At 39.9% G+C, this 16,555-nt stretch overlaps 1 protein-coding gene across 1 annotated transcript in view; it reads right to left on the reverse strand.

Annotated features, from left to right (window-relative positions):
• Positions 1-16,555, reverse strand: part of LOC136437201 (E3 ubiquitin-protein ligase MYCBP2-like) — a 160,770-nt gene that overhangs the window by 60,336 nt on the left and 83,879 nt on the right. Inside the window, exons 6-9 of the mRNA XM_066431682.1 lie at positions 8,204-8,342; positions 4,675-4,799; positions 4,007-4,072; positions 3,527-3,623 (exon numbers count right to left, since the gene is read on the reverse strand). Coding sequence (XP_066287779.1) covers positions 3,527-3,623; positions 4,007-4,072; positions 4,675-4,799; positions 8,204-8,342 — 427 coding nt within the window. The remainder of the gene's footprint in view (positions 1-3,526; positions 3,624-4,006; positions 4,073-4,674; positions 4,800-8,203; positions 8,343-16,555) is intronic.

Here is a 16,555-nt window from a genome sequence, read left to right on the forward strand (position 1 = left end):
TACAGATATCCCATATAAAGGGGAAATCTGGATTTATACACTGACAAAATCCTTGAACTTTTAGACGGCTATACCGAGCTGTATATTATGTTTCTGCTTCCACGGGGAGAGAATCTAAGACAAATTCATCACACAGCCAGACTTCAACAAAAGTGGGTGTCGAATTCCCAACGTACAATGTAGCTCTCCATGTTCTATTAAGAGTACTGTAAATAAATCAACCAGAATTGTTCCATACAAGACAATACAGGCAAGGAGTTTGAAGTACTGCAGCCTGCACTATTGAGACTGTCTCATAGGGTAGTTACAGCTACATGTAGTAACAATGTATCAATATCGGATGTACATTGTAAATGTCTGGTTCTAGTTAGTATATGATACAGCTGTCAGGAAGTACCGAATGTCGAACAATAAGGAACATTGGCAAAGTGATCCTTCTAGATTTGAGTCAGGAATAAATGGGGATTATGTTTCAAAAGATACCTTGACCGTCTACATAGTAATAAAAATATATGTTCTTATTTGGACTCCTACGTACATGTATATGTAGTTGAGATGCCCTAGTGCCAGCTATTGCGTCATCTAAGTATGTACATGCCAATTACATGTGATTACATGTCCTTGTGGCCAACAGCGCACTTACAAGTTTAGCGAGTCTGGGATCACATTAGTTTTTCCTGTTACCTAATACAGCGTATAGTATTGCAAGATGTCAGGAGTTTTATAGAAACGTGAAAAAGTAATCTGCTACCCAAGCTTGTTGTTCACCTTGTGCATAGTGGCACATACAGTAGGTCAGGAAGTTTCCTTGCTGTTGCTGTAGCAGGGTTTATTTTTACAGGGAGGAGTTGATAGTCCTTCCCCTTTAACATGCTCGAGGCACTCTTATTTTACGTCCCTTCCGAAAGATAGGAGAAGCCCCAACCGAGATGCTCTTCCCACAGGGTTTCCCAGTTAGCAACTAATTGGAACCAGGAACTCAACTGTGAGGCTGCAGTTAAGCTATAGGGACATCCCGACCCAACTTCTACTGTTGTAAATTCATGCCTTGACCTTTATTACACGTTTGGCTACCATTTCCCTACTCCAGTGAGAAGTTAAGGACATCAGCCTCCATTCCACAATGCTACCACAGCCACATCAACACTGCCATCTGTAATTGCTACTTGGGGGCAGTTTGGCGAGATCTTGACCTTAGACTGATTGTTAGTACGTCTCTCGCACGGACCAGTTCGGTCTGTTTTTCTACCGTTATCACACGATCTAACATATACCTGTCAGAGCTCAAGCAAAGAGCCATCTTCAAGCCTGCAGGTCCTTACAGGGGAGATACCACGACTGCTATTACTCAAACCAGTGGGGGGAGGTTTTTCAGACGAAGGCACCTACTGATGACCATCTAGGCGGCTGTACAGATAGATGAAGTAATCCCTGAATTTATCTCAATTCATTGCCGTCGGCAGTCTTTACGCGGCGGGAGGTTTCAGCCAAAGTGCTCCCCTGCAGAGCACATCGCCGGCTTCGGGCGGAGATAAGTGCAGTCAAGGTCACCGAAAGGTCATCTGGATGGTCCGAAAACTTTAGTCTATCAACTAAAAGGTCAGCCCAGCCTCATCACCTGGGGCAGAACACTCAATTAGTTACGAAGCCTGGACCGGCATTCATCAACCTTGTCCCATTTCTCATAAGTTGGAAAGTTAATCACATGCTTTCTGGAGCCTAATAACTGAATCTCCAGGAGCTTTTCAAAGGACTGGAATTCACTGTCAGACATTTTGGAGGCACCAAGGGCAGATAATTTCTTGCCAGAATACATTCAATTTGCAATATATTCTAGGGCCTTGCTGTGTGCAATATGATTTGAAACAGCTGTTTCAGAAAATAATGTGGTGGAGTTTGACAATACCCTCATCAGTAATCTCATTATGTTGCAAATGGTCGGACCCCTATCTAAATCGTCATCTTTCTGGAGCTACCTCATGAGTAGCGTGCGTAGTCCAGTGGTTAGCAATCTTGCCTCTGGAACTAGAAGCCCCGGGTTGGATCCCGGCTGTGTCGCTCATCCGACATGCACGCTACTGGAAAGGGTCGCAGTCCTTAGGACAGGACGTTAAGCTGTGGTCCACTGTGCTTGTCGAAAAGAGCTAGGGGAATTTCCCCGGTACAATGAACCTGTAAATACTGTACAAAGTGTCTGTCTTCTCTGTCACGACCAGTGGAAGATTAGCTCATCTGTTCATTGAGTTCATTTGAGCTAAACTGGTTCGAGATCACTTTCCTTTTCCTTTCTGGAGCTACTTTTTTGCTTGCTTGGACCACCCTTTACACTGTTGGGATATTATTTACTTACTCAGTGCGATATTAGATGTTGTAATTCAACAATATCATATTTGCAAAGTTTAAACTTGTTGTCACGCCGGGGCTGACTGCCGGAGATATCAGGAATGAGTACCGTTTTACGAGTTCAGTCATATCCATGTAAATGGTTTGCTAGCTATTCTCCACGAGGAAACCGCTTTCATCACGGCTATAAAACGCAACATTATATCCATAAAGTCGCCTGACTTGCAAAGGTCAACATTCTTAGACCCTGCTCGGCAAAAATCTGTCAGCTTAGACTGGAATCGATTTACCAAAGTCGGACAAAGGAGGTATAAAGTCTGTCAAAGACAGTTAATCAGACTTTCAGAGCCAACGGTGTCTTGACATTTCTCACAAATCAAAGGAGATGGTAAAGATAAAAGACGTAACCAGGCAAAGAAATGAAAGAGCCATAAAACTACCCATCAACTTACTTCTGACAATATTGGCCGCTAAGGAAACTCTTTTGATTGAAAGAACTCTTTTACAAAAAATGGACCTTCTTTTCCACCAAAACTGACATGAAAGTGGATCGTGGTAAAATAAATTAAGTACAGTCAAACCGACCCGACAAGGCCACAATGTGGAAATGATAAAATCTGGTCTACATGTATGTGGACAGTGGTCACTATATATATATATATAGACAGGATACTTAATGCTTGTGTCAATAGCCCATATGGCCAGGTGATCACTTGCCCAGGTTTGACTGTACTGACGTCATGGCTTCTCACATGAGAATTCGGAGGTCATTGACCCTATACTACATGCTAATGGCAATCAATGTTCACACTAGTGCTGCGTACCTAAACGTGACATCACGCACAGGTACCGGTACAGAGGTTTAGGTACCTGTACCTGAACAATTTGAAAAATTAACATGTGTTCCTCTGAACTTCTTCAATCATGTCAGAAACACAAATAAATTGTTTTCAACATGTCAGGATCTTTATTCAAAGAACATAACTAGGTTTCTTCCCGCCAAACTCCCTTGGCCTTGCTATCAAAACTCCCGGACTGCCTGAATGATCTGTTGTATATTAGTTATGCTCTTCCAAGGTGTCGCTTTGGTCACGTTTGGTGTTGCATGAGGCCATAAGGTCAGGAGATCAGTCACACAGTACCGGTATGCAGCAGTAGTTCACACACATTAAGAAAGACTGACCTTCCAGTTCAAACACTTGCTGTTCCTCCAGTGTTTCTGTGTTAACGAGCACCAGCGAATTAGCAGCATGACATCTACTCCTGAAGAACAACTGGCCCTGAAACAGTGAGAGACTATGGTGTAGATTATGTCCATACACAGGTACATGTACAATTGTTTGAGAGAATGGCTCTCTACATCCGTTTGTCGACCTGTATCAATATGCAACAGTTTGCCTTAACTGCATCTTCATAATTCAATAACAAGGACAGAGTAGCATCATGCACAAGAAATCTGCTAAGCGTCAAACGAAACATAAGACTCAAAAGAAGTCTTTAAAAGTCGAGCTGCATTTTGTATGACATCTCTAAGGACTGTAGATTAATACTGTTGGCGTTTCCAGCCCTGATATTCTGTGATAACTAGTGAAAACAAAATACTACTGGCCTATATCTACAACTGCTATAAAAGTGTTTTTGTTTCAAGGGTAGACTACTATACCTTGGCATATCCTAGCCAGCCTCTCTCCTTTGTATGGAATGCTGGGTTGGCAGCATACACATGACCCTAGAAAAATTGTTCAAAGAATGAAAGATTAGAATACATGGATAAAGGTTAGATATCAAGGTAAACGAAATTTCAACAATCTCTACAATGAGATAAGATACAAAGACTACTTCCAGACATTTAGACTGGCATCACTCTTCTTCAGCATCAATAGAATTACTCATTGAAATTAATTGTCAGCGTCATTCTAGTGACAGTGATGAAGACGACTGATGACTGTCAATTGAAACGTCCAGAAGTAATATCTCTATCTCATCCATTTGATTTGTCTTTGAATAAAGATTTTCAAAAATTATAGTTAGCACAGTGGCTTCAAACAAAAACCTGCACGTTCACTCTACCTCTAATGCTCTGAGATGTCCCTAGTATGAGTTAACTAGGCCCAAAATGGATTGATTTGACCTTGCTTGAAAGCAATGAATGAATAATGACATATCTTCTCACGTACTGTAGCAGTAGAATGGAAAGTGGTAGGACTTATTCCCTCCAGCCATTTTGGGCAAACCATTTTTACAAATTAAAGCTATATAAGGCAGATAGTTTTGAGACTGGAATGCTCCAAGTTGAATTGAAAGATAAATAAAAAACGTGGCAATGCTCACCTTGATTGTCCCACTGTACCCAGACCCAATTTTGTACAACCCCGATAGACAGTGTATGTACAGATAGTGTCCATCACTCTGTATTGCACTGTAGGAAGACCTGCTCTCTTCAAACTCTCTGGCAACTGGAGGGAAAAAAGAAGTCATTCGTTACATTTTCATGACTTCTAGCTGTATGTAATACACCAAGTCTATTTTCTTTGGCACAATTGCACAATTTTGTGGTTCAAACAGAATGTCATCTAGACATTTGATTAATTTTGTGTGGCCCGGTACGATACATCTTTCTGCACCCTTCATTTGATGCAGATGGCTTTAAATCAAAGACATGTTCCAATCATTTCAGTCTCTAATCCCGGTTATAAATTTTGCAAGCACAATCAGAAGATGAGGTTACAAAAAGTCTTGCCCACTCATTTGTTAACGACAGAGAATGTTGATGTAATCATTATGTTCAGACATGCATTTTGCTTCTGTAATGATGCATAGATTCTGAAATACCATCACTAGGCGACACTTAAAACTACTCAAGGCATGACAAACTTGACAAGATGCTGACATTTCCTTCTCATCAATATAAAATTAGAATTGTATGAGGGAGACAAGATAACTAGAGATACAATACATTTAACCTTAAATTTGAGTCATGTGGTACAAAATCAAATGCAATGGTTACAAATAGTTAAAGGACATCTTAGTCCATGTTTTCATGCGCTGACACACACTGTTACTGTAAGATTAATGCACATTCTAAAATCAATATGGCAGTCAAAATTCAAGCATGAAGGAGTATATAAACATTGTTCTACCATGGTGCAAATAATCACCATAGCCTTAACTAGTAATATAGCAAAATGTCATTTGAAGTTTGTTCCAAAATGCTTTCTTTTTATCTTGCTAAGCCTTGAGAATCTCTTAAAGTTATGATGCTGTCCTATATTTGAGGTAAACTAGGTTAATAGAGACACCCAATGTACCATGACTGGAACACAGATAGGAACCTCCCCTGTCAAATCACCTTGACAATCACATCAAGCTTTTCCTGACCTCTGAAAACAATGTCAGGGCTCGAAATTCATTTTTGGAAATAGGTGCACCCAACCAAAAATATTAGGTGGACAGAAAGAATTTTGGGTGCAGCACAAAATAAAGTTGAATGTCAGCAAACCATAATTACAAAGTTTAGCGCTCTTAAGAACTTCAATCTGTTATTCTGTAGCTAACTTCAAAATTTCAAACAAGTAATACCTCAAAGAAAGTACAACTGTTACAAAAGGTTATTTTGCTTTTTCTGATACTTACATTTCAATAATATTTTGTATACTAGTGTGCAATAGTACCTTTACCCTATAGCCTACAAAAATATCTAGGTGCACCAGTGCAACCACAGTCAAAAATTAGGTGCACAGTTCCGATTTTGGGTGCACACAGGTGCACATGCACTCACTATTTCGAGCCCTGAATACCAACGAACAAGCACAAAGGTCAATCACGTCTTTCTCAGGACACAAAAGAAAATCAACAACAAGCACTTCGTCACCTTTCTTCTATGTATGATATATTGATTGGTCCATTGAAGACTGAGACCTTGTTAAGTACTAGTGAACTAACAGGTAAAATACAAAACTCAAATATCTAAACTCAATTTCAATTTTACAAAAAAAAGCAGCTTCTTTTTACCAGTTTCTAGCAGGGCATGAATATTCTCTTACATCCCAAAACAGCAGGCTGACACTGTTGATTTTTAGTCTACTGGCAACATCATGAAGACCACAACCACCAGAAAACTTGGTCTGGCCCTGTTTGTCCAGAGTGAAGGATGGTTATGACACGGTGGTGAATGTTGCTGGTGTGATTGCTTCTTGTTCTGCTCTAATTTGCACATCTCTGATGAAAGCGATACTTTATGGGAAGAATATAGTCAGCAGGGACCTACATGTACCATTTACCTTCCAATTTCCGACCTGCACATCTATTTTCTCATAGCAAGGAAACATGCTGATGATTCAATTGTATATTGACTTTATGTTCTTTCTTTCTTTCTTTATTCAAATATCAAAAACTTACAGACAAAACATGCCTGGATGGCGATGATATTTACAATAAAATAGAGAACACCTATATACAATATACAATATATAAATATATACATCCAAACGTTTATCACTGATATAACAAGTGCCCATATTATTATTGCACATTAGGTTTTGCTGATTGTTGTACAAACTGATTGCCTGATGTAGAAAAGAGATCTGTAATCTTTTGGTTCTTGCTGGGGGATGGAGATGTTGTGTTGCACCTATTCCACATATTTTATTGTTCTTAATTACAGAGTTACAGGGTCCATTGTACAATATCAGCTATGTTGATGAAGAGAAGAAAAACATTTTCAAACAAAGTCGAACTTTCAGGCATTTAGGTCTTATCACTACAATCATAAAAGCTGTGGCCAGGATGACAACAACTTACAAGGTATCTAGATTAAAGGTATTACTATCAATACAAAAAGCTCTTATCTTGGAGAGACATTTTCTAGCTTGACACAGTCCTAAAACCATTTTATTCTATCCACCCCAAGTCAAGAATGGAACACCTTGCCTCCCATACAATCAAGAAAACAGAGCGAACCAATTCTGTACATGCCAAATGAACGTTCCACAAATCATATATTAGAGAATTAGAATGGATTGGTAGAATTTGTTGTCAGACAAATTAATACACATGCGGAAGATTGAAATGCCCTGTGGTCCACATATCTTGTAGACAGATGACAGTGTGGGGGAAGTTATACCTTCTCCTTGCTAAAGGCCCATCCATAAACTGAGAATTGGACTGGTTACAACATATGCCAGCAGCGAGAAATGTCTGTTCTAATAAGATTCAAGTTGCAAATTTATCAAAACTATCATAAATCCCCTTGGTAAAATGAAACTTATAATGGATTAATCGTGTGAGAGTGCAGCCTGACCTGTTGAGGTTTTCTGCTGGTTCTTTGTTCTTTACACAATTTTCCTACTGCCTACGTGCCTGCCTTCATGCTAATCTTTTTTAATCTCTTTCCCACTGGATTGGATCGATAAGTGACCTTTAGGACTGTGACCTCCTTTTTTCTAGAGACTCTCAGTATAGGTTAAGGTCAGCCTTAATTATAGAGCTTACAGTATGAGAATGTAACCTTCTTGTGATCTTTTCTTACTGTCCTCAGTGGCTTGGTTAAAAAATGCAAAGGGATGCTTGTACAAGTTTGAACTTAGGGGGTTTAAATTTTGAAAAACATTTTTTTATCTATTTCAGCTTTATTACATCATGGTGTTAACGGACAGAGGGAAACAGGATTTCCTTTGTGATCCCAGTCTGGGTAAAAACAACAACAGAATTTCAAGAAACCAAAACGTAACAATAATAATCGTAACACTAACAATAATGATGATAACAATAATAATAATAATATTGACGACAATATCACCAACAGAAGATAAATAAACCACATTTTTGTGTCAATACAAATATAGATATGGCAAGTACATACCTTTTTCTAGAGACTCTAGTTTCCAGGTGTCGACCAGTGACTCCTTGGTGATGCCGCAGGATAGCCAGCTGGGCTGCTGAGGCTTGCCCAGCAGTACTGCAACCACACTTCTCTGTAGTGAGGACAGGATAGACGGGACCTGCACAACAACAACATTGATGATAACATTTAACAATCTTTATATATAGAAGTTTATTGCAAGTTCATGCCCGTGGACTAATTGCAAATACATGGTAAAAACATAGGGAAAAAATACATGCTTCAGTAAACTGTGTCTGACTTTGTTGTAACAATAGGCTACTGGTACTAAATACAATTGTTGGCTATATCTAAACTAGCTGGGTTTGACTTCTTTTTTGGAGGCAGTGGAAGACGAAAAGTCCCACAACAAAAGTACAACAAGTTTCATATTGTCTACTACTACATCAACATTGACAATAACATATAACAATCTTTATTGACACAACAACAAAAGTACTTCTGTAATGTCTAACACAACTAGACATACAAACTAACAAGTGGCTACAAATAAATTAACCTACATACAGGTTTATGAATAAATGAACATGTTTAATTTATCATTTAAACTACTGGTTCTAAGGTCTGGTGTATTTACCTATTTGTACACAGTAAGGAATAAAACACAACAGGGTTGCCTTACAAAGCCATGTACGATTATCAAGAAATATAGAGAGAGGCATAGGTCAATGAAGGTTAGACATCCAGGTAATAAGATACACAATACAAAAGTTATTCAAGCAACTGGATAGACTCTGGAAATGTTACTCAAGAACTGAATAGATTTTGCTAGGTCACTGATTAGATATAGTGGATGCTACCTGAAACATCTGACCTTTTGCAAAATTTATCCAGTTGCAGAGTTAACTTTTGCAGTGCACATAGAGAAAGGTATACTGACTTATTTCTAAAACTTTCTGTCATGATCAAGAATTGTTGAATTGAAACTTTTAAAATGCTGACAATATTCTTCAACTTCCACATGTACTTCCTCCACAAAACACATCTATCTGTTCCAGGATCACATAAGAATATAGGAAAGGGGTAATGTCACATCACATTATTGTTTGACAGTCAGAAAAGCTAAAGGCAAGTAAAGCATCCAATGGAAAAGCAGAAAGTCACAATTGCCAGGTATTCAGCACCATGGACAGAAGCTTATAACTGTACACAGTTTTTAGTCAGTTTCTTCCCTTTAATATCAACCTCTATTTCACCCATAAGGTTTTACAAATTTGATGAAAATGTCCTGACTGGCAATACACAACCACAGCAGCGTTATCTATCACATAAGCAATTAACATTCCAGAATTCTTCCAGGCCACACCCATTCCCAAAGCTTCTGACACCATTTTCAAGAGGCAAAGCATCTGTGGATGATCGTCTCTACAGCTGTAAATCCCTGTATGCCATACCACTGACATGTGAGACAATCCAAGAGCCTGTATCCATTATCATTTGTTTAAACAGAAAAAATTGTCTGAAGCAAAGTTTCACTGTAATTTCCAACACAAAGAAGCCTGGAAGCCTAGGACATGTGATGTAGAAAAACTTCACTGGAAACCATTATTTTAGCTTTTTTTTATAAAGTCACTTATGACACAATCCATTCCCCTAAAATTGCCCATTCTTTGTAAAGCATTTTTCTGTAAAATGTGATGACATGTTTTGACCCCTGGTGACCTTGGGTTGACCTGAAGAAGAGCGGCTTTTCCTCCACACATGGGCAGAACACCATCAAAGGCACGATTTTCAGTGAGTTCTCACATCACAACAACATCGTATTTTTGCATAATGGACATTGCTATACATAGTGATAGTATTGTTTGAACTAATATATTATGTATAGAAATAATTAGATAAATTGACTTTCAAACTCCAATTTTTTGGACTCCAATATTGCTTGGGTTCCCATTAATAGACAGCAGGACTAGCAGATGACCTGTAATGCTTCTCTAGCTCCGACTAATGGACTCAGAGCATTAAGTAGGGTAATTTTGGGTCCAGAATAACATATATTTGGATTTTTGGATTGCTACTGCCCTGGTTATGATCATAAATATGATTCATCATTCCATACTTCTCATCACTTTCGACTGAAATCCAGGACTGAAATAGACTTGTATATCAAAGTCAAAGTCATAAAAGAATTCTTTGCATCAAAACTACAAGATTTTTGTCCATTTCTATGACACAGCTATGACTATCCATACAAATTCTGACATGTTTGATGCTGACAAGAACATTGCTTTAGTCATCAGTAAGTGACAGAGGGTGGCCGACCTTTCAAAGAGCTGATAAAAACAGAAGTGCTTTATGTGATAGCAATTCCCTTCTGAGTTGAAATGGGTGCTGTCAAAAATCCAAATATCAATACATACATCTGTATCTGATAAATCTTGGATTTTTTAAAAATGCAGCACTTTTTAAAAAGAACAATACCTTTTCAGGTTTCTCTAGTTATACACACGAATGATTTTCTATCACATAGTTTCCTTTTTACAACTCTGTAAAATCCCAGCAGGAAAAGCAAATGTGCAGGCGGAGTGCAGAGAGGATGTGATTTAGGTTGGCTGGGTAACCAATCCAGATAACATATAATGGTTATCCAGTCAAAAAACATAAAATCCTCTCTACATCATGTTTATCACAGGTCATAACAAGATTGCCCCCCAAAAAGATGGGAAAAGAGGGAAACCAAAGCCCCTGGCTGTGCTTAGTTGGGCACCTGGATCTCTGGTAAGGCATTAGGACCATTACTCTGATGCCCCACTGAGATTATGCTCTCATCAGGGCAATTCAGCGCAGCGCAGACCTTACTTCTGACCTTCAAAGATCCTACCTGGCCTACCGTAGCAAAGCTGTTATAGGCACAATCCACCATGCCCACTACAGGAGCCAATTTTCAATCACAAAAGCCGGCCAGGAAATCTACCTTCTATTGGCATGCGGTTTGAATCATTGTTTGGCTGCAGCGCAACTTGTAAAACCACAGTGTGGAATAGGACGGGCTGGAACCTTGCCAGTCCTGTACACTGACTCCTGCACTGTGGTTATAACCCATTTGATGACAATATCTGCCTACAACATATGCCAGACCATTTGTCTGTAGGATGTCAACATCTGTGGGTTCTGCACTTCTTCATGGCTCGGAGGTCATCTGAAGCCAGCGATATCACAGATGGGCCGCACTGCATTCCATTTGGCAAAGTTGGATGTTTCACATGTCTGCCGGTTGGATTCAACCCCCAGTGGTTGAAAATGGCATGTGACTGTGAAGTACATTGGGGCAAAAGGCATCAGGTCCAGGCTAAACTTTCATCTATACTTTTCACACTTTTGACTGTGAAGACATGCTCTTATATGACAACTAGAATAAATTATGAAAGACAAGACAGTTGCTGAATTCAGGCTGTCTTTAGTGTTTCTCCATTCTGCCTGTATCATTTTTTTTTACTTCTGAATCAGTGTTTAGTCTTGAGTCATACTATAGAACACACAGCAAACAAGGAGGTTTAGTCATCTGTGGCAAGACGCCGACACGCACCGTAAATGTTTGTGACAAATGCTTTTCTTCAGAATTAACATTCATGGAGATTTTACATCCCAGTGAGTGTTCACGGACAGTAACCTGGATCGAATGTGACATTTAGATAGAATCCGACAGCGGCGCAGATAATGAATGGTTTAGTAATGGCACCTTCATCACAAGGAAGCGGCCAGGACATCCTGTGGTAATGGTACTTGATTATACGGAGCAGCTCAGCTTGAGGGCCATTTGCTGCACAACAATTTGCTTGATCTAGATTAGCACTACTTACAGTGTAGGTAAGGGTCAGCCTTCATGTAGAGTTTACAATGTGCGAATTTTAACTTCTTGTGAACTTTCTTACTGCCGTTATAAGCTTGGGCAAAATATGCAAATGAAGGCTTGTACAGTTCATATTTTGAAAATAATCTTTTTGTGTCGATATACAAAATGTAGATATGGCAAGTACATACCAGCATGGAAATCGATTGTAATTTACTGCAGGAAGCAAACACAAGAGTACCGGATCACACATACATATTACAACATGCACAATTATCACAAGTTACATCTGATCTAACTTCTCACACATCTTACAACGTCGGACGGCCCTACTGGAGCGGCTGCCAAGTATTTTCTGTCTGCCGGAGTAACCCTATCACCCGAGGTTCAGCGGTAAGTGGTGTATTACTCAGCCTAAGAAACAGCACTTACGGTGAGAGCCCAGCACAGCAGCAATGGGCCATACATTGTAAAACAGCTGAGGGGTTACAGCTTCCATTATAGGCTCTTGCCCCAACACCTTTTTTCCATTACGAGGAAGAAGGGAGCTGTGAATTTTCCTTATGGCCCCGTTGCCGTTGGATTTTATTTGGATGTGGCGGTGGAAACCGTATGTGGCAAATTCGGGAACCGGTACTTAATAAACGGAGATGCACAATAACTCTTACCAACAGCATTGTGGGCCATGAGACTATGGCCTGGGCTGTCTAGATCAAAGAAGATTGGAACCTCTTTAATTCTATGAGTCGCTAATGCTTCAAGTGTACAAAGAGCCAAGGATTATGATTGTAAAATCCTGAGTAGATGCTTATAGAAGACAAACTAAACAAAGGAGGTACAAGGCCAAGGGGAGGGGGGTTCTTTTCTTGTGTCTTCTTTATGCTCAACTGGCCACTCATAAGTAGTATTAATTTTGTTTAATGGACAATACATCGAGCAATATTGAACACAGACTAATGGATGTATACGTCACACAAATTACTATGTGCACCATTGGTGTTTTCCCTTCAATCAATGTTAACTAACAAAGAGAAAATCTCTTTTCTTCAGCGCAGTAAAAATCAATGAATGAAATAACTTTAAGACATCTCATGGGAGGCATCAAATTTGCCCCCAGCTCTCTGTGAAGATCAGAGCTCTGTTCAGAAATGGCCTGAATTTCAACAAGCTAGGGAGCATTACTATACTTCTTCCACTCAAGGGGAGAGAAGTCTAAATTGAGCCCTTTCATGGCTGCGAGGCCAACCGGAAAAAAAGGCCCCTTTCCTCCATTAATTCACGGAAGGACGCCGTAAATCACAGGAGAAAAAGTGATGGAATGCGCAGCGTCAAAGTCGGATGGGTTGACAGTTCCCAGATGATGCGCCTGGGTATGCACATGTATAACAAACACCATATCTCCCTGCGGCCGGTAATAATGTATAACCCCTGCCACAACAAGTGGTGCCGTCCCGGGGGACTTTCGGCTGGGCTGTTTTATCTCAGCAGGTATTCATAACATTCCAGTACAGAGGGTAGTGATCGAGGCTTAATGGTTTTATGTACATCTCATATATAATGTTACCATAAATCTGTGGTGAACAGGGCTGCTCAAAAAGGAGTTTTACGTGAGGGGTCCAACCTTCTGCTTATTTGCCAGCCAGTATAGACAATGATGTTGTCTTTTTCAATGCCAAGGACTTGTTTTTCTTGTGTATTGCTTTATCCAGTGGAAGGAATAGACCTGAATCTTTATGAGAATATATCATAACTTACATGTTCATTTAGAAGGAAGATACACTATGTTAAAAAATGAAAACGACCAACGTTTCGTTCTGAATTTAGATTTCTATACACTTATCTGTTATCAAAGTACACAGTTGAGTAGTAGATGTAAAATCCTTATAAATAAAGGGGCATTTTGACACGTTACACCACAGGCTTACCAGAACTGCATATAGACTGGATCAACTTCTGTCTTTTAGAATCGGACTCAAAGTTATGTACAAAATGTAAGTGGCATCAGTGGCCGAGTGGCTAAGTTAGCAGACACGAGATCAAGAGGTCACGAGTTCGATTCCTGGCATTCCTGACTAGTCCTTGTAAAAGCACTTAACACGACTTTCCTCACTCCAACCAGGTGTGAAAATGGGTACCTGATTTGGTTGGAGATGTAAAAGGCCGTGGAAGGAGAGGAATGGGCTCCGCCTTCCAATACCGTGCTCTAGACACAGTGGATAACAACCCTCTGCCCCTACGGCTGAAAAAAGGCTATTGGGCTATCCACCAACGTTGTGTAGAGCATAAAAAGATAAAAGTCAATTGCATTCTCATAATACAACCTTTTACAGTTCATTTGAATGTAGATAGCCCAAATGTTTCAGAGCATAGACATAAGCTCAAGCAAGCTCTTCTATACAAACACTTCCTTAGGTCTCCCAGTTTTCCCTAACCACATTTACTTTGGATCAATACACTGTGCTCAGGCCAAGAGACGCCTTCCCCCACATTAAGGTACTGACCTTCCAGTATCTACAGTCCTTAGAGTGATAGAAAAACACTGGCAGTGAGTCAAGCACAGACTGATGTGTTCCAGTCATGCATCCCGTACACACCAGCAGCTAGCACTGCAATTAATGAATCAATATCGGATAATGAAAGGATTTTTTTCTCCTTCTGGTTTCCTTCTCTTGTCAATACGGCCGTATCGATTCTCCCAATGGTTCTTAGATTGTTCCACTAACAAAACGGTGTGGGAGGTACATGAACAAAGGGCGGTAATGATCTATTGGCATATGCACTTCCTGTTTTGAAACAATTGCTGGAAACTTGCTATAAATTTCCATGATGTACAAAATGACTAATAAACTTGTGAACGTACCGACTGATAAGTATCTAATGCCAGCTCAGAAGAGGACTAGAAATAGTCATGCCTTTAAGTACCAGAGTTATCAGCCAAGAATTGCTGTGTTCAAAAATTCGTATTTTCCGAGAACCATAGTAGAATGGAACTCGTTGTCATCAAGTACTGTAGGAGCTTCTTCACTAAGTAGCTTTAAAGAACGGTTGCAGTCAGATATGCAAAGACTAGGTGTAACAGATCGTTCGGTGTAAAATAACCAGCTGCTGCCATGCCGCGTGCCTGCGAAGCTGGTGTGTTATGCCTAATGGCGGTTGTACCGGCTATATAGATACAGATACAGAAATTCACAAGAGTAAGTATCTCTTTCCCAGCTTGCCCAGGAAGACTGCCTCCATCTTGAATTCATCGCACTATGCTCAACGATGACTACATCTTGAGTACATGCTCCTATCTATTCAACCTTCTGTTGAATTTGAATTTTATCAAAATGTGAAGATAATTCAGAGCGCTGCAACAGCATAGCCACTTCCTATTGTAACGTTTGTGCAGGCAATATCCCTGTGAGACTTTACATTCAACAGAAGCGACAGCTTACATCAGCTGCTACATATGTGACATTTTTGTACACTGAGTAAGCCTATCTCCAGGGCATTACCGACCACCATCTGGCACTGCCTGGGATTCTCACACAGACAACTGCTCTGGTAGGATCTGCTCAAGTGTGGTCGTGCTGAGCACAAAAGCATAGTAATCCCTTTCCAGATTTTCTTCTCTGAATCTTAAAGACATCCAGTTCCAACCTGAATTCAAAAGGGATTTTGCCACTACCCAAATGCATACATCTGTATCTGTATCCATATAGCCAGTACAACCGCCATTAGGTGTAACACACCCGCTTCGCAGGTACGCGGCGCTGCAGCAGCTGGTTATATTACACCGAACGGTCTGTTACACCTAGTTTTTGCATATCTGACTGCAACCGTTCCAAAGCTATTTAGTGAAGATGCTCCTACAGTACTTGATGACAACGAGTTCCATTCTACTATGGTTCTCGGAAAAGACAAATTTTTGGACACATCAATCCTTGACTGATAACTCTGGCTGATACATGTATATCACTCAGCTAATTACACAGGAGGATGGAGGGAATTATCAAATTCCTAGTTTACCTCCATTTGTTTTTTCCTTGAAAAGCCCTTACTTGAATCATTGCTTGATGTATAGTCTACCATGTGTAAATCATTGTAACTCTTATCTATAAAAATTCCCATTTAAAAGTACAAGCACTTTCAATGTGTAGTTCACTTTCCACCTTTAATGGCAAAACTCTTTTGCCCTTGTTGAAAATGCATTATATATGACATTCAAAAGCTGGGGTGCCATATTCGACTTGGTAAATACCATCATGATAGCAGAAACCATTAACAGCTGGGCAGAAAGATCCCCTAACTGCATTGACTTGTCAGCTGATTGATTAGATGATCTTAACGAGTTTTCACACGTTCTTTGTCACATCTATAACTCATTCTGACTTACAACAACCCGGTTCATCCCATAGGGGAGTGCTATTCATTAACCTGGTAATCCATTTGTTCAAAGGGTTACTATGTTCTTCTGAAAGCGATGTTTTTTATCACAACACTTGTGCACGCAGGTGGTCTAAGCTCTTTCTGACATCTTC

This window comes from Branchiostoma lanceolatum, chromosome 6 (assembly GCF_035083965.1).
Source record: "Branchiostoma lanceolatum isolate klBraLanc5 chromosome 6, klBraLanc5.hap2, whole genome shotgun sequence".
Taxonomy (NCBI): domain Eukaryota; kingdom Metazoa; phylum Chordata; class Leptocardii; order Amphioxiformes; family Branchiostomatidae; genus Branchiostoma; species Branchiostoma lanceolatum.